Below are 24742 nucleotides of genomic sequence, written 5' to 3'. Positions count from 1 at the left end.
TTCGATATGCTTTGCAGTGATGGGGATAGATTCGCAGGAGAGCTTGAGGTTCACAGAGCACACGAGTTCCCCTTCGACCTCTGTACATCCATGGTATGTCTAGAGCGGTAGGACGCACTATATGTCTTCGAACATCGTGTCCGTCATCGTGAACATCGATTTCTCGTTCAAACACAACTGAATCTTCATCCCCCAAAACCTAGTTCTGGGCTGATGCCTGCTCATAGGCTACACGCATCTATATCAGCATCCATTGGCTGACATCTAAGACTCGTCTAGATTATCCCTTGTTGGGTGCTTCCTTGACTGTCTTTTCGCCATCCCATTCGTGAAATGCCTTTTGTCGTTGTCTAGAGTTCCACTGTAATGTCCTTGAAATGCTATTGACCCAATCTTCACTTCGACGCCCCGGTGGCATGACGTTAGCAAACGGATATCGCGAAGCCGAAATGGTCACATAGTCGCCTGGAAATAGTTCAATTCTGTCATCGAGTCAGTCTAATGCCTCCACGATCCGCAACCACGCTAATGATAAGGCTCTTACCTTTCACGGCCATCGAAACTCGCCCACGAGTTCGATCTCGCGTCAAATGGGACTCCCAAGCGAAGAACAATGGTGTCAGGAAGAATGATCGGTCGGAATGATAGAGTATGGGCACAAATAGCCGTGACGAGAATGACAGGATTTTCAGGGTGACACAGTGAACCGCCAGCGGCAAGATTGTAAGCAGTGGATCCTGTGGGAGTGGCCACACAGATACCATCTGCTTGCACCGTCGTAAGGTGTTCTTCATCCCCAAAAAGCTCAATGGTCGACATGGTCGGATTCGGACCTCTATCAACCACGATGTCGTTCAGAATCTCAAATGTCCGGTCTGGTCTATGGGTGTTCCGATCTTCGGCTTCCTCTCCGATCAGTTCTTCGACGATGTCTCGGCATTCTGCATCGTCGACGCGCCTGTTGGTCCGCATAACAGTGCCTTCGAATCGCAGCCTCAGGCTGATCGTCACACCGTCCTTTAGAGCCTGCGATAGAGTGTTCTGGTAGTCTTCAAAGTCGAATTTGGTGAGGAATCCCAATGAACCGAGGGCAAAGGACAGCACCGGTGGTACCACCCTCTGGAACAGCCAGCTCGCATAGAGGACGGTCCCGTCACCGCCAAGTGTTATCACAAAGTCGAATGTATGGGGATGCCTCCGAGCCAGCTCGGCATCCCAATACCTCAGACGCTCTCGAAACGAAGGGTCCTCGGCACAAATACCCTCTGCGTCGAACGCCGGGTTGTCTTTCAAGCTGTCCTCGACATAGACAATATAAGGTACAGACCTGTCTTTGGACAGCAACCACCTCGTCACCTCTTTCGTCTTGGAAATCAACGTCTTGTCATATATCTTTGTGAGCAGGAAGATGGCCCGAACCCTCAATCTGACCTTTAGGTTGCCCAACCTCTTCGCCAACGTCCTCACGCTCATGGCCATATCACTCAATTGTTTCTTAGTGAGCAGGCGGGATTCGGTCGCGCGGATGTCGTCTTTGCCCGAGGTCGGACCGTTGACATCCAGCTTCGACGAAGGCTCGATCTCGTCGATCTGTTCGAGCTTGGATTCGACCAGGGGTTGCTGTCCTAACGAGCTTTTCTCGACCAGCTTGTGGACCAAGCACTGAGACTTGGTGCGCTCGGCCTGGATTCTCTGTGGCTTCTCGACCGCAGGGGTTTCCGCGAGCACGGTCGAGGATTTTCGTCGGCGCGCGACATCGTTGTCAAAGACAACCTGGAGGAAGGAAACGAATTAGGTGATGCACATTCCAGCATGCGGGTATGGGCAAACTCACTTCGATCTTCCTGTTGTAGTCATCCTCACTGCTAGAGCCGTCCTGTCGCTGCGCGCACACCGCTATCAGTATTATCACATCTCAACTTGTGAAAGCCGGACGTACATCGTCAGGGAGCACCTCGCTTATCCGGCGGCTCACTTGCGGAGCATCTCTTGAGCTTGACATGACAGAGATCGGGAGGGAGACAGAAGTGACGGTGGAGGTGGCAGCAACTCTCTATTCTCTACGTCTTCATTAGCGTTACATTTGTACCCGGGCAGATTGTGTCAATTTCGTGGTGAACGTTTTGGCTCAGTCCGTCAAGGTGCCTGCGCTGTCATCCAATGACGCACGAAAAGTCGCACTGAGCATAGGTGAGCGTTGCCCCACCATGGCACTTATGTAAGATGGACTAAACGGGGTTGATGACTAACCGACCTGCTTTGGGGATGCAACACACGAGCACTCGTATATCCAATAGCTGGTTCCTTGGTCAAGAAATTCTAGTTCTCGACTCGAACAAACCTGCACAAAGCCGAGCCAAAGTCAACGAACAGGAAACGAGTCACTACACTGGACAATATCGTCGTGGAATCAAAAGGGTATTATGATATCCGTAAATTGGTGACGCTGCTATAATCACACTTCAGCTCCCATTACTGACGCGAATACATCCATAGCTAAATCATGCATTCATTGGGTATCATATTTTGGGCACTTCTGTCGTTAATTCATAATTTCGTTCGCCAGGAGATCGCCAGCTCTGTTCTTAAACGGCAGGCACGGCAGAAGTTGGTCCTCCAGAAGACGGAACTTGTACAATGTGACTGGGTACATCGGTCGCCGTTTTCAAGTTCATGCCAGGAAATCCCTCCGATCCGTGTTGTTTCTTAGTCTTCTCAGCCAGAACCTTGACCGGCGAGCTGCTCTGGGAAGAAGCAGAGTTAGAGTCTTGAGACACCTCGCTGGAGGGAGTAAGGTCGAATTCCGACACGCCCAATTCATCGTCGTCAAACAGTCTGTCAGACCGCTGCTCTATCTCACCCATCTGCTCTGGATCAAGATGGTCCTTGGTTCGGGGGATAGTTTCCTCCAGGCCCGCAACGACTGCTGTTGTCACTTTTGGCATTTCCACTTCTGCCTGAGGAGGTGGAGGTGGGTCAACAGCTTCGTAAAACAGCATGAAACCGTTGCCCCGAGCGAGGACTTCCTCTTCTGACATCTTGGTAACCCGTTCGTCGTTGAAAGAATACCAATCTTTGTGTCGTTTCCCGAGGGCAATGTAGTGACCGTCATGATGGCTCCCATAATGCGTCACGACGCATTTCAACTCGAATATAGCCTCGACAGAACTATCGTTCTTGTCAAGAGGAGCACACCATCGGCTCAAGAAATCTAACCTGGCAGGCACTCGGACGTGAGCGGTGTTTTTGAGCTGGTTGCCATAGTTGTCGAAAATACTGCGGTTGATGTGAAGAACCAGATCTTTGGGTAGCCGCGCGACAGTGATCTGTTTGGCCTTGGTCCTCAAAACTGGCTTGCTTTTCTTCGCTGGCTCGGCATCGGATTGCTCTGGCCTTTTGTCCTCCTCTTCTCTGGAAGTCATCCCGCCATTTGCCAGCTTTGTGCAATTCACACATTCAACCCCTTCAACCTCTTCTGGTGCCGTATATTCATCAAGCAACTGTTCAACATCACAAGCTCCCTGCAGTCCCAGGTTCAAAGTCAGGCAGCTGAACTGCGTTAGGGACAGACCCTCGGTGAAGCCACAAGTCCTGCACTCCAGACATTGTGCGGTCATGCCGTCGACGGGATTCCGAAGCCTGCGCTCCTTCAAATATGGTGCTGAATCGCCGATCCTCCCAGGCTGTGAAGCCCCAGAAGCCTGCTCTTCTCCACGTATGTCCGTCACAGAACCTCTCTGCTCAGCTTTCCTCAGGCATTCCAGACCTGCAGTTGTGGAACGTTTCATTCTGTTGACATATTGATTGGCCTCTTTTTCAACGGCATCGAGAATACGTGAGAAATATTCCTGAGCATCCTGCTGTTGCCAGCTGTCCATAGATTTGAGTATCCTGGGAGTCCAGAGAACCTTGGTCCGAGAGTTTGGATCGGATAGTTGTCCCAGAAAGTCCACCAAGGCCTGATGTGTGGCTGCTGGAGCATCATACCTCTCACAAGAATCCAGGCTCTGTTCTAAATATTCGATGAGAGCCGGCAAAGAAGCCAAACCCTGCAGCACGCTGTTTTGGTAGCAGGAGTTGTCCCAGTTTCCCAAGCCAGGGGGACCGGTCTCGTGGCCCAAAGACATGTATGACCCCGACAAACTCCTAGCCTTCCGAAGTGCAAGGGGCAACTGTGGCTGTCCCAGTATGAGTTTGAACGCCTCCTGTTTTGCAATCATATCCCCAAAGTTTGCTCTCTTGAACTTGGCATCCTCTGGGCTCAGACGACCCAGGTGAACCAGGCCGTACTGCATAGCGTAGATCAGGTGGGAAGGCGTTATATAGACGACGAATTCGTAGACTGCTCTTTTGATCGTCGAAGGCCAAGCGTCAAATAAGGACAAGGCATAATATCCCAGGAGCAACAACGCAAGTGTGGAAATGATCTTGGTCTCGGTTGGGTAAGACGTCAAGCGATGGTCTGACGGCACCTCGTAGAATGGGCTCTCGTTTGCCCTAACCGGGAGGTTGTTCATGTCGAACTGGAGAATGCGAGAAGAGGACGGACAAGAAGGCGCAGTTGAGGGGAGGGCTCAGTAGATGCTTTCCCATCGGTGAAAGGAGGACACGAATTAACTCTTTGTTTAGAGAATCGAGAGGTATCCGAGTCGAGTCCGGGAGTGCAAATAGAGCGCCTTTTCAGATGACGAGTGAAGTGATCTTTGTACGACTTTGCACGTTCAGATCTCGGAAAGGCTTGGCGGCTGCGGAGGACGATGTGAGGATAATACAAATTACGAGGCGCTAGACTTTATAGCGCCTGGTAAAGGTACTCGGTACTAAATACCAGTGAAGACTCGTCACAACATAATCTCCGAATTCGAATACCATTCTTTCAGCAGATGATAGATTCTGCCTGCCGCTGCGAGCAAGTAGGACCACAGTACATGAGTACGTAGACTGTCAGGAATACAAGAGTTGCTTCGAGTATTACATCTAATCCCCATCCTCTAAAGCTGCAGATTTGCGCTTCATTGTATGTCTAGTTCTAGCTGAGATCGGAACATCAGGATCATTTTCTGCTGTGTTGCTCAATCCCCATGCTGTCTTCATTTGAGAATCCTGATCGTCGGAATCAGAATCAGTTTGAGGCACGGACCTACTTGGATCCCTTTTGCTCAGCTCTGCGGCGTTTCTGGCGTCTCGTGATATGCGTCGTCTTTCCTCCAGCTCTCTCATCGCCCGTTCCGGGGTGCCAGTCACATTTTTGATCCACCACCTCTCCCACATCCAGTCCAGAGCCTGCTCTGTCATTTTTTTCATATACGTCATATTGGGGATGTCAGCGTGTGTGACTTGATGGCGGAGATCAACAAATGTCTGTGGCATCCCGATCATGGCAGCGTAAGCATACATGGAGCTTTCACCCTTGGCAGCACTTGCTGAGAATGGGGTTACTTCTTCTCCCTCGGGACTATCATCTCGAGCCATTTCAGCAGCAGACGAACGTGCGACATCACGGTCAACAAATCCATTGACGAACCTCGCAAACGCCATGGCATATATGCTCTGCATGGCCAGGTCTGAGATGCCCGTGCCAGATAGTGACCTCCTTTGTTCATCGTGAATCAAAGCATCCGTTAAGCTCGCCGTGGCTACCAGCGCTGAAGGAAGTTGACCAGCCTTGAACAACCAGAGATTGACCCTGTCAATAGCACGCCGCCTCAGGTCTTGCGAAGTGGGGGATTCGGCTGTAGAATATAATTCCTGTTTCGTCTTCGCGGGAAAGAACCAGTCCCGGACCATGGCCAACTCAGAGTCGTGTCGCCATGGTGGAAATTGCATAGTCATGGTGCTGAGGGTCTCAGAACGGAGGAGATACGGACGAATGACTGGATCTGTGCGATTTAGGACTATACTCTTCGGTTCACACCAGGAATTTGGAGAGACAGCAGGAATAAGTGAATCAGGTTGTAGTTATCAAAAAATTGTTGGGAGAGATGATATGGAGGTGATAGTGAAGACGCGCATGTTGAAACACGTACTTGCAGGCGGAGGCTGTGAGTTACATGCAGGAGTTCGCTCAACAGGTGCTGGTTGACCCTCTATAGAAGAGTCCTTCGTATGATCGAACGAAGGGAAAAACTGTCAAAATCCGAGACAACGAATTGGGTGGGGTGGTTGAGACATCCACGTGACTCTGTTGACCTCTGGCCAATGACAGACGGGCCTCATTAACCAAGTGGGGGCCGTGCATGTGCCATGCTCCTATTGGCTGACAGTCAAGTACATTCCTCGATTTACGAGGAAAGATAACTGTTTCCCAGTGTCGAGAACTACTAAACATCGAAAACGTTGTCCGTTTCATGGTGCATATGTGCATTGAACCCATTGCACTAATGTGTTCTTTGAGGAAAATAGGATATCTTCAAAAATCCTAGTAATCTAGATTATACATGTGCCTGACGATCCGTTCAAGGTCGTCACATAGAGGGGTATCATGGCTCTATAAGAACAATGTGTGGAACGCTGCAAATGTGCCAACAGCCCCAATGCCATTTCCCACGTGGCTGGTCATTACTGTCGTCAAGTCGTCAAATTCAGGCCCAGCCGTAAGAATGCCCCGAAGGGTAGTAGGCACTATTCAGTTGCCTCAGAGTCGAAAGATACTTCATTGCCAGGGAATCTGGCTGCGCTTGCATCCCAAATATTAGGTGATCCGCGATAGATTGGCCCTCGTACTCGGCAGTATCGGAGGTATTACATGGCTGAACGTCATCCTCGGCCTCCTGCTGCGCGTCTTGTTGATTCATCTCATCCTCTTCGGCATCTTCTGAGTCGGCGTCTTCCTCTTCCTCGTCATCCTTCTCCACTGGTTCGAAAGACTCTTCCAACTTCAAACCCTTTCGGGCTGAGGCTGTAGAGCCACCAAAGAGAAGGCACGATGATTGAACTTCAGCAGGTGAGTCGTACAAGCCCATACCGACCAATTCCTCCGAATCATCGTTCGATTTCGAGTCCTTGTTCCCCAGGGATAACGTGTCAAGCCCAAAATTCTGCAATGGGAGAGAGTCCGGCGAGGATGGTGCTGTCTGTACATTGGGCGCCATGATCGCCTGATCGTCGAAACCCCATGTTGGTTGTGCGAGCGATTGATGAGGGTAGAGAGGAACTGAGGCAGAGTTCGACTTCGTTTGTCCTTGACCATACCACATATTGTCGAGGTAAGATTGATCCTCATAGACTAAAGCTGGATCTTGGGATGGCAGTTCATCAAGCGGCGTAAAAGCTTCTGGTATCTGGGGTTCATTCATGACCGGATAAGAGATCGGAGTGACAAGGCCGTGGACTTGAGCTGTCGAATAGTTCCAAGTAGACAGGTCTGGTTCATTGGCAACGGGGTTGACGGTCGTCGAGTTGACCGCCTCGAAAGAACTCGGATGCCAACTGAGGGGTCGAGAGCGAGGCATCTCTGTGTTCTGCCACTGTGTGCTGGAGCGGAGATGGTCGACGACGGACCGAGTTCTCGACGAGGCAGCAGCTGCAGTCATCGTTTGCCTTCGCCCCGAGGTCCGTGGACTGCTATTCCTGCTGTTCGATTTGACCACTTTGTTGGGCCGGACAAAATAAGACGACACATTGGTTGAGACTGCAGGATTGTAGAACATTTCGGGAGGAGAGGAGTGGTGTTGCTGAAGGGTTTCCATGTTCACAACAATAATGGCGGATGGAAAGAATCGAAAGAATCGGGTGGTCCCAACAGTCCATATCTATTCCCTAGTAAAAAGGACAAACGATCTCGTGGCAAGGGCCAGGTGCATAGTGGATATTTGTCCAAAGGGAGACAACGCAAGATTAAATTGGTACATCACTCGCGGCGAGGGAGAGTTGGCTGCTGCAAGCAGTAGCCAGAGTTAGTCAATACAAGTATATGGGTCAGGGTTTGACGAGGGTGGAATAGTTCGACCAAAAGCCAGGGTTTGGCGAAGGTAGAAGCGCAAAGCCAAAGCATGACGAACATGACTCCAGTACAGGTACCGGCAGGGGAAGGGGTCTATTGGCGGGTTGCAGTGGATGTACTTAGGGTTAGAACCAAGGGGAAGCGATCAGGCGAGATGCAGCAAGAAAACGGGCGGCTGCGGTAGCGTAGGATGTGGAAACCGGGGCAAAGGGGAATGGAATGGTGGAAATCGGGAAAAGCCTGGGTCGCCAGCCCTAAGCTGAGCTATGGTGCGCCTCTTTGCGACAATCTAATGGCCGAGGTGATCTGAAAAGAAACAAGTCCCACACGAGGTTAAGGAATGTAGTGTGGCAAAGGGGGCCTGTCGACTGAGCGAACGGAAATGGTACGAGGAGTGTGTGGGGTGTCACGGTCAGAGGATGGATTTGACGGATGACAGTTTTTTGACCGCTGCACTGCTGGAAATTCGCAGCAGCCTGGAACCAAGGCCGTCAGACTTGTGTCAGGAGCCACGGGCCATACGTGGAGGTCAAGGCGAGGTCGAGGTGGACAAGTATCAAAAGTAGGCTATCCTTTTAGCTCCAAGTTTGCTGATGAGTGGGCACAGTATCCAGAGGGCGCCAGAATCATTCCGCATACAAGCAGAGGGGGTCTGAGGGTGGCTCAGCCTGAACCTGGTCAGGCGCGGGAAATAGGGAGGGGAAAAGCGCGGAGGTGGCCAGGGAAAAAAAAAAACTCGTCTGATGCATATTGCACAGCCAATGCGGTGGCGGAAGTCTGAGGTTGGAAAGGAAACGCGGCCGGCGGACACGGGATGACGCGGTTGCATTTCTCGATTGTTGCATGTTTTGATGGAGAAGAAAAGTCAAACACGCACGACAGGGTCGAAAAAGAGCCAAAGAGGGCGCAGGGATGCATGATTTGGTACCGCTACGTTTGTTCCTTGCTTCCTTGGAGACGAAAAAGATGGTGAGGCGGGTGGTCACAATTGATCTCTCAACGCTGGCGCAATGATCCTCCATGCTCGTTTTTAGTGTCTCGTATGTCAAAGCCAGCTCTTGCGGTGCCGCATGGTCTCCCTCGTAAAATGGACTAGGTTAGGATTGGGGTGAGTGATCGCGAGAGCAGGAAGGATGAGGGAGAAGTTTCGCCGGGTCTTTGGTAGCTTTCGTCAATATGCCAGCTAGATTCAAGGTTAGCCGCCATCCATCGGGTCGGGAAGGGTTTCTGAAATTAGCGGAGTGGAACTGGGCAGGATGGAAGCAAATGGGGGAACATTGTCCAAGCAGTCAGAACAAGGGTTGAGGGAATGTGGAACGATGGGCACATTCAGGAATTGGGGATGAGCATGGCGCCCACACAAAAGGAGAGACAACGGTCCAGAGACATGAGAAGGTCGAAGAAAGAAGAAAACGGGCCGAAGAGGGGGCTGCCATGTGGGGTGGAGACCAGGAATGTGCATTTGGGGCTTTTGCAATAGAGATGCAATGGAACTGCAAGGATGGACAGGGATCGATTACCCGTACAGTTGTAGTTTGTACTCGGTACTCCGTACATGCAAAGTTGGGTTGACAAGGGCTAAGGGGTGGATTGTGTGCCAGTGTTTCTTGGCACAAAGGGTCACAGTGCGTGCCAGAAATCCAGTTGGCTTACTGTATTATTGCTTGTACGAGTCCCTCGTACGTACTTGTAGAACATAACGAGAGTGAGCAGGATAGGTGGCGGCCCCGTTAAACCCCGGGACACTTCCCCAAACAGGTAATCAATAGGCATCCAAGGCACCATGCAGGAGTAGTACCTAGGCGGCACGATCAGAGAAATATCAAGGCATCAGCGGTGTCAGGCGAGAGAGCGACCAACTAGGGAAAAGATGGGCAGTTTCGATCATGTCTGACTTCCAGTGCTCCCGTCCACCACCGCCTCGTACACGCAGCTCGCCCGTGGACTACTAGGCTGGGGCAAGGATGGAATGAGCGAGAAACATACAAAAACAAGTTGACGGTGTGAAGGTGTCTGTGCATGATGCAGCCCGCAGCCCGTAGCCCACAACCAGCCCACAGCTCACGACTCACAGCCCACACTTCAGCAAAGCCCCCCGGCTTCAAGGCCTGGCCCAGGCTTGAAGCTGCGACTCTGATCCCTTGGTCAGGCGTGGATCACCGGCACACGGCAAACTGCATGGCCAACTTTAAAACAGGATCAGCTGTCTTCCCAGACGGCGGTCGGGTGCTTTTCCCGGAAATTTCATTGGACGGATCCGAACCACGAGAAGAGAGTTGGGCACGTCGGAGATTTCGTGATTCTAAGGAGTAGGACGTGGGTAAGGGTTGCAAGGGTGGCTTTGGTGGATCAGCTCGCCTAGAGGAGGCGACGGGGAAAGGGAGACGATAGTTGTGAGAAGAGGGGGAAGGCAACGATGATGTGAGGATGGTGTGTGGATGGGCGCAGGCGAGGAGGGGCAGCTCGAGGCCTCAATCCCTGAATGAAATCATGTCCAGTGGGGAGTACCTACCCGACCCAGGGAGGGAGGAGGATGCCTGGGAGGACTACCCGGGACTCGTTCTCAGTGTCCCTAGTAGTCGTGCCTAGTCAATGGAATCTTCAACTAGGCGCCTCCGATGTACTAGTGGCTTAACTGGGTATAGGTACTCGTAGTGTAGTGTTTCTCCCTCTGATCGACTTGTTTCTCGTACCTGTACAGGTTAGTGAAATCTCTAGTGTCCCCTGAACATACTCGTACTCCCTTGCTCATACCTAGTACTTCCTGGTGTGTTGCCATCAATCTCTCCGCATTGGTCCATCCCGTCAAATGGAGAATCGAAAATCTCGAAAAATGTGTGATGTCTTCCTTCTGACTCCCCCACCTGCACCGCGCCTCTGGCCGCACCACTTCTTCCAATCCCTTTTCACGCCAGCCGCTCTTCTCCCTGCATCCATCCCTGTGGAGTCAGCGCTCACTTCGCATATAACCAACCAGAGCCAAAGGGCCCCTCTCCATCACAAGAGGTGACCCGACATTGACCTGCTTCGTCTTCCCTTCTTGATCGAGATATGTCTGTGAAACCCTAATTCCCCTTCTGCTACATATGTACTCCTATGAATAGCCAATAACAAACTGCAGAGTCTTCGGATCTTCCTTCAAGCTCGGCCCAGGTGCAGACCGCCAAAGCCAGCTGACACCAACAAATGTCCCTCTCATTCTCCTCGGCGATCTCAGTCTAAATCGCTAAACCTACGAGTACCATCATTGAATCGACCTGCTTTTCCTGGCCAGACAACCAGTCTGGCCAACAAGACCTATGGATATCGATCACATTGCAAGGTCCACTTTAAAATGAATAATACATGAATGGTGTGTGTGTGTGTGTGTTCCACAGGTTCCTTGTCGATGGCTGTCACACAAATCGGTTGTTTGGGAGCACGATGGGTCCTGACTCGCCCTTACAAATTCGATACGAAGCGCCATGGGCTTATTAGCACAATTTTGGAAGTGTTGGCTTGGGCTGGAATCAGGACTGCACCACTTATATCCACTATCTGACAAGTTTGCCGTGTACCTTGAAGGGTAAGCTTCAGGCCACAAGGGCTGACGCTCCCAACGCCGAGCAACAATACCCCAAAACGCGCTGCCATTGAATTGTCCGAGTACCTCCTCTGTGGCTTGCAGGGCTCGCAAACGCGCCATTTTACCTCGCTACGAGCCTACCCTTCCCATTTTTCTCATCCGCATTCTCACAGATGAGACAGTCACAAAAAATGCCAGGTAACAAGGCTCGAGTCTTATTCGCAGCCTCCGTGCTGAACACAGACCTCGAGATGTCAAAACAATCGGCCGTCGATTTTCTTGTGTGTACCCACATGCAACGCTCATAACTCATCAGTCTGCATCATTGGACAGAGGACGTTCTGGACAGAGCACGTTCCGGACGGAATTGCCGGCATGGAAAGACAGTCACGAGCGGGAACAATCAAAATATTGAAATGGCCACACCCTCCCAAGTACTCGTAAGGAACCTGCGCCAGGACTAAGTCCGTGGAGACACTCCCGGAGACAGCTGTGGTCCATATCGGAGATGGCGCCAATAGCAAGGTATAGGGTAGGCTGCTCTACTCGTAAACGACTGGTTTTGTGAAGGGCCAGCCCAGCCCTTATTTTCTCGTCCTGATTCAGTAGTCGGGGCGTTGCGACAAAAGCAAATGGGACCCATTGCCGTCCCTAGATCCGCGTTGTCGTCATGATCTCCTCGCCGCCACGGCCTTCCAGAGGGCATATCCTTCGAGTCAACCCAATGCGTCGATTCGTCCAAGAAAGCACACGTCTGGTGGCGAGGTCCAGGCCTTGCTGAGCGGGACAAGAGAGTTGATGATCAATTAATGTGACGAGCAGGATTGCCCGCACGAGATACTTGTACCTAGGCTACCCGCTACATCGGCCGTTTGACCTCAGTGGATACCCAAGTACAACATCGGCGGCAAAAATCATGGATGTACTCCGTAAAAACGGAACACTTGTCCTCGTACGGAGTCCCAACTGGTGGAATAGGGGTTCTTCAGGTAAGAGGGGAACTGGGGTCCAGCGCTATTATTGATCCACACTAATAGGCCTCCCGGATGCTCTACTTTTACGAGTAACTCCACTGTCCACGTTCTCAGCTCTCCCGATCTGTGCCCCTTTCAACATTACTATCCTCGTCTAGGCTAACAGAGAGTGGTACGCGATGCCAGCGGACTGTCTTCCGTGGCTCCCATGGAGCGTTGCGTGCTAGCTTCACATTTCTACATCCATGTATATCCTAGTTGGAAGAGATTTAACAAGTCATCTCCGCCAATAAATAGTCTCAAGCCTTGGGCTGCTGACGGTTTAGAAGGCGACGTCGAGACTTTATCAGCCAGCCTGTCAGAGCTCCGACCAGACCCCAGTTTTGCGCAGCCTCGAGTGGATCCGGAATGGGGTGCACACGCACGGTATCACACGGATCAGATTTGGGCACATCCCAGGGAAAATAAAATGACGGGCCAATCGAAGCACAAACGCGCCGGCTACGATACAAGGACCAGGACTGATGGGTAGGCCCACTCACTGACATGAGCAAACTGTGCCACGACTCCGGAACAGGACGAGCAGTCGGTACAACCTCGAGTTCGGTCCGCAGGATTTACAAGGGAGAGAAAAATGTCGGAAGCTTACAAGTTCAAGGTGGTTTGGAAATGGACGTGTGAGACTACGCCACCAGTCTTCTTCGCAGACTCCCCGAGGGCTGATCATTCTTCTCTCTCAATTTTGGCTCGACACGCCAGAAGTAACGCCGGGACACCCATGCTTTCTCATCTCGATCAATGGGCACGAAAGGTTCGAAGTAACCAAGGGTTCGCGTCAGGGGATCTGCCCCATCCCTGACACAGTTTATTTTTTCTGCGGCACCCATAGGCCTGGATGCCCATTGTGGTTGAAGCCTGTTGGCTTTCTCCGCCGCAAACTCTAACTAGAAGCTTCGCGTTGCGAGATGAGTTTTCTGCCTATCAACTAGTTCGCAAGGACTTCTTGTGGAAATGCAACTCATGACACTCCTTGTCCGACAGGTTCTGTCCCTTCCTCGACATCTCCGATTGCCGTGCGGAAACCTCCGCTTTTTGGGGATTCTGGGTCAAATTGAGGGTATTGACTTCAGTTCAACTCCACCATGTCTTGTGTCTCCTTGGGGCGCCCCGAAGACAGAAGGTTATGGAAGTCGAAGTCTTCTACAGCTACGACTGTTGCGGTCGGCGGCAAAATCTAATCGAGGACAGTGTTTTTTTTATTCGGAATATGACAATGATGACGTTGGTCGAGTGGTGGACCCGATGGTACGGAGGGTCGTTCAAGTGCGTCAAGTGTCCAGGATCGAACACCAATGCCGAGTATGAGGTGCATCGACTCGTATCTCTTAGGTGGCGATAGGAAGCACGCACAGACAGCAGGCAGGACAAGGGTAAGAGAAGTTCAAGCGTCTTGTTAAGCCAGCCTGGACGTGCAGCCCGCAGCCCACAGCCTGCCTGCATGCGGTGGACCTGCTTCTAATTAACCCACAGTACCAGTTTTGTTGCCCCCAGCACACACTGGGTTAGGAAGACACTTGAAGAGTGAAGGGCGGTTGTTCTGGCCCCTCCGAAGGCAGGTCGTGCGCATCAGCCTAACTAGTTCCTGTCCGTTCGTCGATCACATCCCACCAGGCATCGACGGTCGTGCCAATTTAATCATAGGACAAGTCTGATCAACCGAAACTGCCACACCTGGAAAGGTGTGTTCAATCTGATGCACCGCCTCTTGACACGCTGGACCATTCCTCGCGCCTTGAGTCCTCTTGTCAAAGTGGGCTAATTCCATCCCGGCCAAAAAAGTCTTGCAGCAAGGACCAAAGATCCCAGCATTTGTCTCGGTCAGCTTTCTTATTTCACCCTGCAAAGGATCAAGTCAACGCTTCGTATCTGCACTGACAGAAAGTCTGGCGTACAACTTCAGTACTGCGGTCTTTGGCGTGGGGAGATTTACATGACCTCAACCTTAGCACAAAACAATTTGGCGTTGATGTTCCGATCGATTCCCTGTCTTGAGAGTGGTTGTGAATCCAGTCGGGCCACACCATTTGACGCATTTTTTGCTCCGAAGCCACTCGAGACAAAAAGACTGCCATTATTGAATGTGTCTTACTGGACCATTACAACCTCTCCCGGGTGCAGGATGATCAATGCTGCCAAGCACACGGGCTCGCTTCGAGCATCTTGAACAGTCTTACTGTTGCCAGCCTGCAGAAGGCAGCGGAGGCCCACGAACGGCTCGTGGGAGACTCTTATTTCTTCATGGTCAAGGTAATGGAGCTTGTTCGGGTCGCTGCTCTCTACGCTCTCGCCCCCGAGCATCTCTCCCATGAATCCAATTGCCAACACTCCTTTTATGGAAATACGCCAACCAACCTTCGGACGCGCCTTGGACGGGCCAGGATGATGCTTTCTACCTTGATCCTCTTCCTCTCCTTCGGCTGAGTACCCGAGCTCTTGACCCGAGTCGATATGTCAGATCGGCCGTCACTCAGTCAGGCAGTCCTTCCAACAGGGCCACTGCCACCTTTTCTACATCTGATGATGGCACGTGAAAATCCTGCGTCCGTCAACTCAACTGGGTGAATAGTCACGCAGCCACTCGTCGGTGCCGCTTGAACCGGCACAATGTTGACTGCCATTGTATCTATCATCAATGGACATTTCATGACTCAGCCATCAGCATCTCTCAGCATTCCAGACCCTGCCACCACTACTTGTACCGAGTACGTGGTTTTCTCGGTGTCAGGAGAGCACGACAGATGAAGATGCAGGTCCAACGAATGAAGCAGACCAAGTTTCGTGTCATCGTGATCTCGACACTTCCTCAACCGCTCTCAGGAAATGCCCTGCAGTGCCGTCCATGTCCCTTGGCGGACAGCCCCCCTACACATCCTTGGGCCCGAGTTCATGTCTACGGGTCAACTTACCCCGCCCATGCGATGAGCAGATTTGTTTATGTATCACATGCTAGAACCAAAAATTAAGTCCACCCTTCTGCCCCTCTACTTGGCGGTCTACACATGCACGGAGGTACATGTACATACCATTCTTGAGTGCTTGTACAAGTATTTGGCCCAGCCGCACAATTTACAGTTCAGCGAAATTCAGACGGTCATGTAATAGGAAGTGTATGATGTTGTGTGGGGGGAAGATGGAGGAAGTGGTTGTCACGCGCAGCTCAGTGGCATATTTTTATCAACCACCACCCGCTCGGTCACCCACCCAGGCCATCCAGGCAGGTGACCTACCGCGCAAGCTAACCAACCAACCCGTACATACCCCATGCATCCGTCCCGTGTATGTCTGTGTAGTTGTATATCCCTTTTTTTTATATATACATTTTTGTATACATTTCAAAATCAATTGAAATAAAAAAACAAAAACAATCAACAATCAGGATTCCCACCTGGTCACCCACGGTAGTACTAACTGATCGGCATATGGCTTAAGTACGGCTGAGCGAACGGGAAGCCCTGTATTCCATATCCTATGGTCGATTGCGAAAGAAAATTTAGAAAAGGGAAATATATACCTATAAATTCACTATCAACGTATGTCTGCTATGTCTCTACATCCATATCTGCATGCAAGCTATTCATGTGTCCGGATGTATGGACATATGTATTGTGATATGATGAGGTGAGGTGAACCAAGTACGGCCTTTTTTTTCGATTGTTCCTCTGTTCGGTCGAGGTTTGAGGGTCGAGGTATATACTTAGGCCTCACGCATCAATGAATGAATACTTGATGTACCTGTCACTTGTTGAAACCACCCGACACCCGGGTTAGATGGTCCACATAGTTTGAGGGACAGACAGTGGGCTAGAGGTCGATCGATAGGCATGGCGGTATGCAAAGGGGAATACAAAAATATAAAACACACACAATACAGAATACAAAAACCTCGACGTAATTCTCTCAAAGCAACCCTTATATACTAGCTATCGGTAAGTACTGTAGCTATATACATACATTCCATGGTAGCTACGTACCTCCCGTAACTCTCATACCACGAACGTGTCGACAAGCCATTCCATTCACCCGCTAGAACCAGAAGTGTTCGGATGCGCAATACCTTTGGCCAGAGAAGAACACAGAAGTCTGCCTGACTCAGATATGCACACGGCAAAACGTAGCAGCAGTCATGTCAACACCTGGAGCGAGTAGATGCTCATTTACAGTGGAAATGTCCCCCGCCCCTCAACTGGAGAGCCAGTGAGACATGGACAGACAGCGTCCCCAAGAAGAGAATGCGGTGATCCTGGGAGAAAAGAGGATACTGAAACAAGCACAAACAAGACGTTGACGGCAGAGAAACATACAAGGAGATGCTGGAGACGACCAGACCACTCGGTCGCAGGTTGCAGGTAAAAGAAACAAGTTGCAACAATGTCAAAGACAGCCAGAAGTGGCAGATCGATATTCACCAAAACTCATGTTCGCTCGGATGCAATATACTCCAATATCAGAGTTGTGGCAGCTCCAATAGCCGCGATCTGGTCTGATAAATATGCTGCTCCCTAGCCATCCTGCTGTTGGCGAAATCCTAACTCAGGTAAGTGGGCACATCTCTTCAAAATGGTATGTCCTGCTCTTCTCGTGCCTATCCCAGCATCTCGACATCAAGGCCAATGGCTCTCATGAATAGATTGACATTTCCTAGTCGGACGCTCGACATTTCAGGGGGTAATGTCTTGCTCTGAAGGACTGTCTCCATAACCCTGTCCTTCACACCGATAACAAGCCTCTGTTGTTGGTCGGGGCTGGCGCATATGCCGATGGCAGCCAGGAACTGCCAAACGTACATGTCGTCGCCGGAATTGACAGGGCCAGGGAATAGTGAACTAAGAAGAGGCTCCAACATATCAAAAAGGCGACTGTATAACGTGGTCCACTGTTGCCAGTCCTGATCACTGACAGAACCGGCCTCCTTCACCAATTCGGCGCGGGTCAACAGCATCGTCAGCATACCCAGCCCAATTTTGGTGTGCACAACCACCGAGATGTTTGTGTGGTCAATCAGAAGCCCTAACAGCCCGGTGATGATATTGACGGGTACTTCGCTAACATGCGATAACAAGCACGGCATGACGGCTTGTGAGAACAACTCGATTTCTTCCCGCACAAGTGGCGGAGGTTGTGATTCGCCGGGTGCAGGGTGCGCATCCTTGACTACATCGAGCTGATCAAGGTGGACCACAATCATCGTCAAGATGGTCAGTCTTTTGTCCTGATCAATTTGATGGAAGACACGAGGAATTGCCTTTTTGCCTTTGGCAAATGACAAGAAAGCAATAAAGGGATGTGGAATGGTCGATCCCGGAACGATGGGATCGAGAACCTTTAGATCTTGCCATAGACTGTTGCCGAGCTCCTGCTGCTTTTGTCGCCACTCAAGATGTGCCTGGATTGAATCTGCGTCGCCTTCAGTAGGTGGAGGCGGCATCTGTCGTTCATGGTCCTCCATGCGCATCAGAGTTGTATACACAGCTTCGATATTCTTCAGAATCGTCTTGCGGTCACTGGCACTTACACCTTTTCTCGCATTTGCCGGCCGGTTGTCAGTCCCCTCTTGTCGCTTGATGTTGAGCAGAGGCTTTGGTGTCTTTGCATTGCTGAAGGAGATTTTACCCAAGCTACCCTCGATGATTAGCTGCTTGTTCTTCGGTTTGAGCTTGGCAGCTTCAACTGCACGCTGGACTTGTTGTTGCATTCTCTGCATGTGGTTGTCTCCGGTGATCTGTTGCCGTCTGCCGCCTACACGCGAGCCCGTTTGGAATAGATAGGTTTGCGCAAAGTGACCTAGAGGTTGAGTAGGATGTTGTCTTGGAGCGCCCCGGATCTGGCTGTAGACCTGGTAGTAAAAATCTTCGTTCAGAGCAGCTTCGGGATTTGAGTCCGTCGAGCTGCCCGTGGCCGCCACCAATTGCTGAAGTTGGATGCGGGTGATGAAATTCTTATCCTGAGGGGTCATCATGCCATTTCCCTTGGAAAGCAGGAAAATCTTATGATTCCTCTTTGCCCTTTTGGTATCTTCTTCCAGATACACTCGTCGCTGTTCTTCAGAGAGATCCATTAGCTGTTGGGTATGAGTTATGACCGGCAAGGCACCAGGTGCTTGAGCTCCCATTGGTGGGATGGGTTGAGATCTATCAAGACTTGGCTGAGGTGAATGACGGGCTCTGTTTGGATTTTGCAGAATTTGCAGAGGCTGCTGAGGCTGCTGAGGTGCACGTGGCTGTGAGGCCATGCGCGTGTGCCTCCTAGGAGCGTCGAGAGGAGGCAGCGATTGAGGCTGGGGGGGCAAGCCGGGAGGAAGTCCCATGCCTGGGAAGTGCTGTGGAGGTTGTGAGTGTATTGGCTGGACTGGAAACGGATATGGCTGAGGTTGAGAATATGCGAGCTGTGCCTGTTGCGCTTGTGATTCAGCGAGCAGGGCTGCCTCAACCTGTTCGAGGGTCATCATTGGAGGTTGCGAAATGGGTGCCGGTGGAGGTGAAGGCTCAGGAGCAACGGAAAACACTGGAGCAGTGCTGCGAGCCGTACTTATGCGGCCATCGCCGGATGGAACAGCGGCTGTGCTTGACTTTGTGCCCCAAGCCCCGGATTTTGCCTGGATATCTGGAATGTAACCCGGATCTTGATATCTCTCATATCCGGTCCTCTTGGCCTTTGCGGGTTGCGCGGGCGCTGCCGATTGTTGTGGATGTTGCAAGTTGTAGCGCACATGCTCCTCGTTGATGACATTTGAGACCTGTGCCGTTTTCCCAAAAAAGTCATAATCTTGTCCCACGGCGCCCTGGCCTGTAGCACCCTCAGCGCCGCCACCAAAGGTATCATCGTTGAAGTCATCGCCGGCCTCTTCGAGTTGATCGCCTAGCCCATCGTATGTATCTTCGAAGTCGAGACTGAAAAAAACTTAGGACCTGTATATCATGCTTGTAAGGAATCGATCACCTACATCTCGTCCTGGTTGTCTTGAAATGCCTGCAATTTCCTAGCCTTTGCGACCTCGGCGAATGGGTTTGTGTGTTCAAAAATACCCTTGCCTGCGCCCTCAGGCTTGTCCCTGGGAAGGGAAGTGTCGAAGCCAAAGAACGACATAGCACCGAACCACGGAAGGAACTTGAACTGATCAGTGTCAAGATGGCGGTCCTGTTATTTTCACCTCACTGAAACCCGCCTCTTTTCTCAACAGTGACCAAAATGCAGTGCCTATTCGCATGATCCACAAAGGGAGACGGAGATGAAAAGCAAAGATACTATGACATGACCTGCGGGAGATGACAAAGTGAATCTCAATTGTCTGCAGACCAACGATCCAAGAATGGCGCTGTCGATGGATTGTGGGATGTAAACCGCAGGTGATGAAGAGTGGGCAAGTGGCAGCTAAGCGGAATCAGTGACGCACACTAGTCTCGAAACGGGCGAGCTGGCGATTGGTGAAGTCTTTGATGCTAAGCCTCTCTAGCCTCTAGTTGCAGCCTCCGGGGCCCTTCCCGCCTAAGTTGCCCATACCTAGCCTGTTAAGCCTGTTAAGCGGGCACAAACACCATGCCCGTTACTCGAATCACGCATCCAGATCCCAGCGTCCAGGGGGCCAACTTCCATAAAAGAAGCCCACGTATTCAGCCCCATGTGCCCGAGACTTGCTAACTGGAATTGAGGCGTTCCCCTTCTATCACTACAGAAAAGTTTCCTGCAACACGTTGGTCTCGGGGCTTGCGCGTCGTCCTGCGGCTCTCCCTATTGCGAACTGAAATGTTTCCTCGACCTGCCTCACTCCTTTAACACCTCCAAGTCCTGACCGAGGAAATTTCTCTTTTTCTAGGCCTCTTTCCACTTTGTGTCTTCGTTTCAGCGTCTGGGCTGTTCGGTTTTACCTTCACCGCATAAGCCTCATGTGCTGATCGCACCGTTTTGGCCGATCGTCCCTCGAGCCCTACTACTCCAGTCTATCCTGCGTATACGGCTACGGCCGGCTCCTCAGGTCTCTTCCTCATCTCCTGCTAATATTGCTGGTCTCTCCTCATCAAGGATGGCAACCGGCTCAGGGAGATATCTGCGTTATATACTGTTTGCTGTTTTCGTGAGTTACACGGAACCCAGCCAGCCCAGGTGTGAGACATTTCATACTGACTTGACATGAATAGGGAATTACCATCATCTACTTTATTTCGACCTCGTCACTGCCCTCCTATGCACAGCCGCTGACTTCGGGTACCGCCTTCTCATGGGAACGTCCCGGAGAGTCCAAGTCGAGTACGAGCGCCGAGGATCTCGTTCATCTGCCGGAAACCACCCCTGCGGCAGATATTTCACAATCTGTAGAAACAACAACGCCTAATGTTGTCCCCACTATTCCTTCAGAACTCTCATCTTCTGCTCCAGGAGAACGAGTGAATGCGACGTTTGTGACTCTGGCAAGAAACACCGATATCTGGGAGATTGCCCGCTCAATCAGACAAGTGGAAGACCGGTTCAACAGGAACTACAACTATGACTGGGTCTTTTTGAATGACAAACCGTTCGATGAGAACTTCAAGAAGGTCACAACTTCTCTCGTCTCGGGCAAGACACACTATGGCGAGATTCCAGTCGAACACTGGTCCTTCCCGTCATGGATCGACCAGAAAAAAGCTGAGGCGGTCCGAGAAGACATGCGCCGGAGGAAGATCATCTATGGCGACTCGGTCAGTTATCGGCACATGTGTCGGTTCGAGTCAGGTTTCTTCTTTCGTCATCCACTGCTCCAGCAATTCGAGTACTACTGGCGAGTCGAGCCCAGCGTTGAGTTATTCTGCGACATCCATTATGATCCTTTCCGGTACATGAAGGAGAACAAGAAGAAGTACAGCTTCGTCCTGAGTCTGTACGAATATGTCGAGACCATTCCGACGTTATGGGATAGCACGAAGAAGTTCATCAAGGCGCACCCTGAACATATCTCCCCAGACAACTCAATGGGATTTTTGAGTGACGACGGAGGTGAGACGTACAACAAGTGCCATTTTGTAAGTCCTGCAAGAAACCCTTTGTATTTGCATTTCTAACCTTTGTCAGTGGTCAAACTTTGAGATTGGTAACCTTGACTGGCTTCGATCTAAGCCTTACCTCGACTTCTTCGAAACCCTCGACAAAGACGGCGGTTTCTTCTACGAACGTTGGGGCGACGCTCCGGTGCACTCCATCGCTGCTGGTCTACTTCTGAGGAAGGACGAGATCCACTTTTTCAACGACATTGCCTACTATCACGTCCCCTTTACGCACTGTCCGACAGGAGACGACGTGCGCCAGAAACTCCGCTGCCACTGTAATCCGGCCGACAATTTCGATTGGAAGCCGTACAGCTGTACTTCTCGGTTTTTTGACCTCAACAAGCTTAAGAAGCCTGAGGGATGGGAAGCTCAGGTATGACTAGCCGCCGGTTCTGTTGGAAATCCAGGTAACAATAATGGAAATGGCAATGGTGACGGCGACAAGCAGAACGAGTCAGACTCGGGCGTTTCCCTGTCATGGGAGATCCTGAAATATGCATCCATATCGTTTAGCGTGGGGTCGGTTTTGACGATTATTTTGATGAGGATTCCCTGGACGAGGCGCAAGTTGCTTTCATGGGCGGAACGCCTTGCGGACTGGCACGAACGCGGGCTCACTCGTGACGAAGATGAGAATTGGTACAAAAGGCCTGAAAGGCCTTCGAAGCCGGAGAACTCTGGGTGAGCAGCTGCTCTCAGGCAACCTGGCCGTCGGACATTCTCATTATGCCCGAGCTCCGTAACGACTTTGCATGTATCCATACTTTTCACGGCCACGTCTTCACCATCAAACACCGTTCGGGGCCTCCTCCTTGTCAGACTGCCTCTCTTGGAAATTTGCCCCAGGACAGATACTCGAGTGATCTTGCGCACCGCGAGAGACTGACGGGCACTGGATCTCCTGTCTATCAGACGAACGAAAGGAACGTTGGGACTGTGTAGAGAAAAGTTGCCTTATCTCCTTTATTTTTGCATTCGAGGGGCGTTGGTTGGTCGATTGGGCTGGAAATCCAGGATTTGGACATTGGCAAGAGTGAACACATTTGCAGGGCAGAGCCGAAAAGGTGTTGCAGTCCAGACCGAGGCGAGGTTCTTGTCTCATCTCGTATTGTATTGTGATGGATCAGAGCTGGAGTGATCGACTCGTCAAGTCGGGACCGGAACTGGGAATTGCACTGTACCACACTAGGAGGAAAGGAATGAATTTGAACGCGCGAATGCACATTGCACATTGCACATTGCCGCAAGCGCCCTGTATTGTATATAGGGTAAACCAGGGATAGTCGGTAAAGGGACGAAACGACGTTATTGATATGTTTCAATTACAGCTACACGTATAGTCTCGGCTCTTGAATATTCAATTCTTTATTCTGAGAATATACATACATACATCCTTATGTCCCTTAGGGAGGGAGGACTGCCTTAGACACCACCTACCTAGGTGCATATCTATGAGTACCTTGTAGGTTATGATCCATCCATCCTTTCTCTCCTTCCAATTGATATCTTGAGGGAGCAATCTGTTTCATCCCCCTGCCTGTCCAGGTCGGCGGAGGAAGGGGGTGTCTGATATCCGCACAACTTTGGAGGATTGAGGTGCTCCTAAAGTCCACGAGATGGCTGTATATTGTGAGGGTAGACCTGCTCTCCTGGACAAATTCAAGTCCAAGCGAAAATGGATTGGTTGTCTCGTCCAAGTGTGTGTTACATGCATGTAGATCGGCGTGCCCAGAGACAAAGAGATGGCCAAGGAAACGGCAGTCAGTGGTGGTCCCATTGGCTGATTTGGAGTGAATAAAAGGGACGGTCGGTGTTGGATGTGCTGATAGATGTGGTCCAAGACGGGTTGAGGCTGTATCTCTGCAGCGGGTGTGCCTCGAAAGTTTGGTAGGTGTAGGATTGGAGAGAAAACCCGTGACTTCCTACGCGCAAAGGCTGTGATTTGTATACAACCCCAGGACAGGGAGATGATCGGGTTGTCAAGGCTCCATCTGGCTGGCAGAGCGTGGATCGTTGCTTGAGAGCACAACCAATTTGGAGGGAGAAGGATGGAACTCCGTTCCTCCTTACGTCCCCAACTCCCATCCACTCCCTCGCCCCTCCGATCCCTGACCCCAGATCCCCAAAATTCAAGCATCAACCCCAGAAAGCGTAGACCGCCATCATGTCGTCTTCGGCTTCTTGGTACCGTATTTGGACCGACTGGTCATTCGAGTAGGTACACCTCCCTATAAAGCGGCGTGAGAAAACGTTCCCACCCCAGTAGCGACACGCTAATACGAGGCGAAAGACCGAATGACCCAAGACTCACCAGATCAAAAGCCCCCCGGACCAAGTGATATCTGACACCAGGACAATCCTGACTCCTGCCGCCTCTTACCAGCACGACGCTGTGCTGCTGCACATTGTGGCCCTCGCCGGGGATGTACGCCGAGACGACCCTGCCGCTGGACAGCCGGACCTTTGCGGTCTTGCGCTGGCCCGAGTTGGGTTTCTTGGGCTTGGTGATGCCGACCTTGAGGCACACGCCCTTCATGGCGGGCCGCTTGGCGGCACTGAGGGCCGGGGAGACGGCGTGGCGTAGTTTCTTGGGTTTGCGTGAGCCCAGGCGCGTCCGGAGCTGGTTGAGCGTCACGGAGAGGGAGGGAGTCGTCGAGAACGCCCGATGGTGCGGACGCAGCGGCAGCGAAGACGATACAGCTCGGGAGATCGCTGGTGTATATTTGGATGCCGGGGCTGTGAGGCGCGTGAGGGCGCGGAGAGCGTGCAGGGCACGAATCGATGGGACGGTATGCATCTTGGGGGGGGGGGGGGTCGAGTGGTACGGGGTCGCAAAGGGGGGAGAGAAGAAACGAAGACGCGGAGTGGGAGCTATGCGAAGAAATTGTTGATGTAGTGCATTCATTGAAATTCGAAGCTGCAGCAGGAGAAACGACTTTGGAACCTCCAAGGCACTAAGCCTAATTGGGCCGCAGCCTTGTCGCTCAACTTTTCCGTCCCCCCTTCGAACGCAGGTAGTTATACACTCTGGCACTCAGGGTTCTTCGTGGATTTCGTTAGGCGCATCTCTAAGGGACCATCTCGATTTGTTTCTAGAAGAATATATAAATGGAGAGCTGAAACAACCACTTGAGAGGCGTGCATGCCACTCCATGACCGGGAATGTGGGATATTAGTTCTCAGA

General features: G+C 51.4%; 7 protein-coding genes and 1 non-coding gene across 8 annotated transcripts; 1 reads left to right on the top strand and 7 right to left on the bottom strand.

Moving 5' to 3' along the window:
• Positions 1-280: 280 nt before the first annotated feature.
• Z517_01701 (uncharacterized protein) lies at positions 281-2002 on the bottom strand (the record flags this gene model as incomplete). Its single annotated transcript, XM_013434659.1, has 4 exons — positions 281-482; positions 545-1773; positions 1835-1882; positions 1940-2002. 4 exons carry the CDS (start codon positions 2000-2002, stop codon positions 281-283), a joined length of 1542 nt encoding a protein of 513 aa, XP_013290113.1.
• A 583-nt stretch (positions 2003-2585) lies between these two features.
• On the bottom strand, positions 2586-4517 carry Z517_01700 (uncharacterized protein; the record flags this gene model as incomplete). The annotated part of the gene is made up of 1 exon (XM_013434658.1): positions 2586-4517. The coding sequence occupies one exon, from the start codon at positions 4515-4517 to the stop codon at positions 2586-2588; it is 1932 nt and encodes a 643-aa protein (XP_013290112.1).
• Positions 4518-4977: 460 nt separating this feature from the next.
• Positions 4978-5832, bottom strand: Z517_01699 (uncharacterized protein; the record flags this gene model as incomplete). The annotated part of the gene is made up of 1 exon (XM_013434657.1): positions 4978-5832. One exon carries the CDS (start codon positions 5830-5832, stop codon positions 4978-4980), a length of 855 nt encoding a protein of 284 aa, XP_013290111.1.
• Positions 5833-6581: 749 nt separating this feature from the next.
• On the bottom strand, positions 6582-7688 carry Z517_01698 (uncharacterized protein; the record flags this gene model as incomplete). The annotated part of the gene is made up of 1 exon (XM_013434656.1): positions 6582-7688. The coding sequence occupies one exon, from the start codon at positions 7686-7688 to the stop codon at positions 6582-6584; it is 1107 nt and encodes a 368-aa protein (XP_013290110.1).
• Positions 7689-15900: 8212 nt separating this feature from the next.
• Positions 15901-16017, bottom strand: Z517_01697. The gene has a single exon (XR_001230618.1). It is a non-coding gene; the product is annotated as a 5S ribosomal RNA (ribosomal RNA).
• Positions 16018-17123: 1106 nt separating this feature from the next.
• Z517_01696 (uncharacterized protein) lies at positions 17124-19624 on the bottom strand (the record flags this gene model as incomplete). The annotated part of the gene is made up of 2 exons (XM_013434655.1): positions 17124-19428; positions 19482-19624. The coding sequence occupies 2 exons, from the start codon at positions 19622-19624 to the stop codon at positions 17124-17126; spliced, it is 2448 nt and encodes an 815-aa protein (XP_013290109.1).
• Positions 19625-20558: 934 nt separating this feature from the next.
• On the top strand, positions 20559-21937 carry Z517_01695 (uncharacterized protein; the record flags this gene model as incomplete). Its single annotated transcript, XM_013434654.1, has 3 exons — positions 20559-20609; positions 20674-21534; positions 21584-21937. 3 exons carry the CDS (start codon positions 20559-20561, stop codon positions 21935-21937), a joined length of 1266 nt encoding a protein of 421 aa, XP_013290108.1.
• Positions 21938-23720: 1783 nt separating this feature from the next.
• Z517_01694 (ribosomal protein S12) lies at positions 23721-24355 on the bottom strand (the record flags this gene model as incomplete). Its single annotated transcript, XM_013434653.1, has 2 exons — positions 23721-23786; positions 23870-24355. The coding sequence occupies 2 exons, from the start codon at positions 24353-24355 to the stop codon at positions 23721-23723; spliced, it is 552 nt and encodes a 183-aa protein (XP_013290107.1).
• Positions 24356-24742: the final 387 nt, after the last annotated feature.

Source organism: Fonsecaea pedrosoi (assembly GCF_000835455.1).
Source record: "Fonsecaea pedrosoi CBS 271.37 unplaced genomic scaffold supercont1.1, whole genome shotgun sequence".
Taxonomy (NCBI): domain Eukaryota; kingdom Fungi; phylum Ascomycota; class Eurotiomycetes; order Chaetothyriales; family Herpotrichiellaceae; genus Fonsecaea; species Fonsecaea pedrosoi.
This window is presented reverse-complemented; position numbering and strand designations above follow the sequence as displayed.